This window comes from Sinocyclocheilus anshuiensis, unplaced genomic scaffold (assembly GCF_001515605.1).
Source record: "Sinocyclocheilus anshuiensis isolate Anshui unplaced genomic scaffold, SAMN03320099.WGS_v1.1 scaffold935, whole genome shotgun sequence".
NCBI lineage: Eukaryota > Metazoa > Chordata > Actinopteri > Cypriniformes > Cyprinidae > Sinocyclocheilus > Sinocyclocheilus anshuiensis.
This window is the reverse complement of record NW_015544174.1, coordinates 379,265-383,887: the sequence shown is the minus strand read 5'-3', so window position 1 is coordinate 383,887 and position 4,623 is coordinate 379,265. Positions and strand designations below refer to the sequence as shown.

Here is a 4,623-nt window from a genome sequence, read left to right as displayed (position 1 = left end):
TGAAAATATGTTGTGGCACTATCGTGCAGTCTGTAATGATATGACGTTAGCAAACTTTAGCGATTTTTTGCAAACATTTCTTTGAGTAACATGAACTCACATATGAACTCACGATTGAATGTAACATAAAACAAATGATTACTTTTCGTTAAAATCTTTATTAATGCCAAAAATGCTTACATTTATGTGTCTTTTTGTTCGCTCGGGCAGCCATGTTGCCACTGAAGCCGATTTACGCTGAGATAATTCATACCCCTTCGTTTGAAGTGTGGTCCCGAAAAATCTTCGTTTGAAGGGCTAAGGGGTAGAATTGGGATTGGGCCTAAGTCTCTTTTCCTCTGAAAACAATCACAAATGCTACAGCAACACTGTATCCCAGCGCCGGATATGGAGAAATTAAGGAAAAATTACACGGTAATCAGATGAATGATACTTGTGGGGAAAGAAGGGGATCTTCATACCTCCTTTAGGAATGTTTTCTGTGTCTCTTCATCACAGCGGATCAGCTCCTTCATGACCATCACCTCACCTGTGGCTTTATGGGTCACCTACAAAAAAAAAAAAAATCACACAGTATTAGGTTTGGAAGATAAATTATTTCCAGTTCTTCTAAAATACTGAAACCAAATAGTTTTAATGAACTTCATCTGCATTCTTCTGCCAACTGTGAATGGAACTACTATGACATTACTGAACTTATTCCAAGTCAAAAGAAATGCTTTAGCTAAGTTGTTCAATAATAGAATCAAGAAACCACAATTCATAACTGTGGAATCAGAATTCCTTATGATTCCTTTACAAAAGGAAATTCAGGCCTGTCTTCCAGCACTGAACTAAGCTTCAATGCAGTGAACCAGCTCTTCTAGACAACACTAAGGAACCAGTGAGCAGTTCTAGACACTGCAATACACAGAAAATGAGGAAAGGTTGAATGTATGCACACCTTGATGGCCTGTCCAAAGAAGCCTTTTCCTAGGATTTCTCCATGGATGAGGTCACAGGGACGGAAGATACGGTGGGAGCAGCTGGAAGTAGAACGTAGGGATTCAGAGCGCCCGATATCTCGAGTTAGAATCGGAGGGTCCTTAGGAGATGAAGAGACTGGAGACTTGCAGGTGCTGTTGCTACGTCTACAACACACAAGATAAAAGTATTTGTACAAACCCAAATAGCAATTGGAAAAAGATAAATAAGTGTGTAATGTATTTATTTGCACCATCTCTGTATATCCACATCCACTTGGAATCAAAAATGTAAATGAACCTACACAAGCCCCGTGATGACATAAGCTACCTGAGGGACCTCCTTTTTAACGTCCCATTGCCCACTGAGTCACTTCGTTCGATCTCAGCATCCGCTGATGAGGACATACGCATACGGGAAGCCGCGGGGACACCCAGTTGATTGCGGGAGCCCAGGCGGAGTCGGTCCAGACGCTGTCGGACTGGATCATATTCCATCAACAGCTGCAGTGTCTGACTGGTCCGATGGATCAGGTCCTCCACCTGGAACGACCAATCCAAATTCAGAAGGTCATATACACTGTGGTTATTTTGATAAGGGTCACAACAACAATAAAAGCTAGAGGACAGCATTAAGTCATAAAACTTCAGTATTGTGCATTAGTGCTGTTTACATAACATTGATTTTCCTTCCAGTCAAAGCTGGTACCACACAAACGGTCTTTCTAAAGGTGCAAAAGATAAATTCTCAAAGCCAACACTGAAATTAAGATTATGTAATACACAGGAACAGTGGACATTCCAGGTCTGGACATGCAGTAATGAAGACATCTAACAGCTTTCTGTAATTGTGATTATGTTCATTTCAGGACTTTAGGATTTTCCATTTTTAGGATTACAGGACTTCAGGCTGCTCATTACATCGGCCAGATGGCTGCCAAATTCAAGTCAATCCAAAAACCTCCCAGTATGTGATTAAATTAAGGCACAAATCCATGACAACAGAAGTAAAGCAGTGGAATTCAGACGTAAAGGAGAAATGGTGGGAAAATGAAATCACATTTACAAATGCACGATGAGAATGCAAAGCATTTACATAGGAGTTGACGAGTCACTTTAGTCCAAGAGTCTACATACACATAGCTCCCAACATAGGTATGCATTACAAAGTTAAACTCTTGCATGACTACTTACATTTTATTCTTAAGAAAACTAAATACTGCTTCTGCAACATCAACAAACATATCCTGTGCTTTGACAAAACAGATGGATGCCAATGAAGTTAGAATGAAGCTCCAAGTGTCACATGGATTATGAAAAAAAAAAAAAACACATCAAAGCCATATAACAAACACAGCCTGTTTCTAGAGAGTTGTGTAAATTGAGTGCATGACCAGGTTAAAGTAATTACCATAGTATGAAAGGAGTGTCACTGTGCTGGGACAAGCTATAGTATGAGTTTGTATTCCAAATGCTTACCATGCTGTATTGTCACATTGCTTCGACAAGTTAACGTTGGCACGATTTCACCTCACCTCAAAGCTAATATCAAGAATGGTAGTGGTAAAAAAGGCAAAGTACCTCCTCCTCCATCAGAGCTGACACCGGGAGTCCATTGATCTCCAGGATTCGGTCCCCAACATGGATGGCGTTCCGAACCTCTGGACTAATATGCATCCCTCTGACCCTATAAGGATAAGATTTTGGGAGATTCCCATCATGAAAAGACAGGTTAAGAATGATGAGATGAATCTCATAGCTTTTTGTTATGGTTTCACATCTGAAGAACACAAAAAGAAAGTGGCAGTTTGTGCCCTCAGTCCAACATACGCAGTCGTATCACCACAGTTATGCAACACATTCCATCTGTCTCTGGGTGTGGCGACATTGTGGTGAATCTTCGAGGTGATAAATAACTTAAGCAAGTCTCTATTATTCCAAATGTTTCTCAGCATATTCAGCTTTATCTGACTGCTTGCTTAACGAAATTGGGAGATGCATCAAGTGTTTTACATGTTAATTCCGCATGTCTTTACTTACTCTTTGACCTGAACACTGGCTGTGGCACCGCTGCAGTCTCTAATCACAGTGACAGAGAAACCCCTTTTACCATTGGTGGCAGCAGGCATGGACACCAGAGTCACTGTGTGAGGGAGCAGGTCTGTTGGAGAGTAAGCCAAACCACGCTTCTCCAGCATTGGCGTCAGGACCTCCTGCTTGTAGCATTTACCACTGTGTGAGAGAGAAGTTGAAAAGCCTCACTGGAGCTCGAAAACTTTAGAACCTGAACTTTCAGGACAAGACCTGACAAGAGCAAGTCACTTCTAGACATGTTATGAAACACTCAGATGTGTGTCAACTTGCCTGCGCTTTACTGAAAACAACAAATGAAGATAAACAACAGACAAAATAAATACAATTTTTAAAAAGAATTAGGAGATTAGGAGGTTATGATTAAATATAAAAGTATTAAATATCACTGCTTACCTGAACTCGAATATACATTTAAGTTCCCACAGATTGAATTTAACGTGTAAAGGCTACTTATGGGCTGTTTGCAGTTAATACATTCAATTCAATTCAAGTTTATTTGTATAGCGCTTTTCACGATACAAATCGTTGCAAAGCAACTTTACAGAAAATTAAGTTTCTTCAATATTTAGTAGTAGCTTATCAGTGGTGACTGTCAGTTAATGTACATATGGCAGAAATGTAAAGAAAAATCAATTAAAGACGTAATCAAACAGACGATGAACACTATTAACAGCAATTATTATATGATGCGATCAAACTCAATCAATCAAATCAAAAGCATACATGTAATGTTTCCACAGTAAAATTTGGAACTAATGGACCTTATTCATGAAACATGAATAGAACAAATGTGTGTTCATAAAACCATTATCTTGTAAATTGGTACTTTAAAATAAATGGGTCAATTTATTAAAGAATTAATTGATTAAACTATAAAAGGAATGAAAAAAGCCAGATGTGCATAAAATGTGTTTCCTTGCAAAGAAAAACAAAACATGTTGCACAAGAAATTAATAGATTTTGTACAGTTTAGCTTTCAAAAACAGATTTGCTTCTCTGCAGTGTCATCCTATTAAACAACACAAATGATACCAGAGATCATAGCTGAAAGGATATTGAAGATAGTTAATTAAAATAAAAAGTCAGTGAGGCTACAACTGAAACTGGTACATATTTAAATTCTTTAGTGAATTGTCAGGAGACCAGGACACACCTCATTAAACCGGGACGTCTGGTCACCCTAGCTAAGATATGTAAAGTCAACACAGATGAATCATCACTACAGTTTGGAGCTACTGCGTGTAAAGTTTCCACACCAGTACGGTCTACAATAAATACATGTACAGTTTGGAGGTGAAATGTGTAAAGTTACTCACCAGTAGAGTTTGGTACGTTCCACTAAGGCATAGGTATCCTGATCCTCAATCACCACCCTGCAGCTTAAACACACGAAGCATTCGGGATGGTATTTATAGTCTCCTGCCACCTGAAACACATGAATGCCCAGTGCACATCAGAACACTGCCATAGTGTCTTACGATTTCACTCTAAAAGCTCACAATGGAAAAGATAATCCTCTGTACCAGCAACACCAGTCCTGACAGTGGTCCAGATACACTCTCTCTGG

At 39.2% G+C, this 4,623-nt stretch overlaps 1 protein-coding gene across 1 annotated transcript in view; it reads right to left on the bottom strand.

The window, feature by feature from the left end:
• LOC107696070 (LIM domain kinase 2-like) overlaps positions 1-4,623 on the bottom strand; it is a 49,030-nt gene that overhangs the window by 14,206 nt on the left and 30,201 nt on the right. The window contains exons 7-9 of the mRNA XM_016496217.1: positions 1,294-1,505; positions 944-1,130; positions 462-548 (exon numbers count right to left, since the gene is read on the bottom strand). Coding sequence (XP_016351703.1) covers positions 462-548; positions 944-1,130; positions 1,294-1,505 — 486 coding nt within the window. The remainder of the gene's footprint in view (positions 1-461; positions 549-943; positions 1,131-1,293; positions 1,506-4,623) is intronic.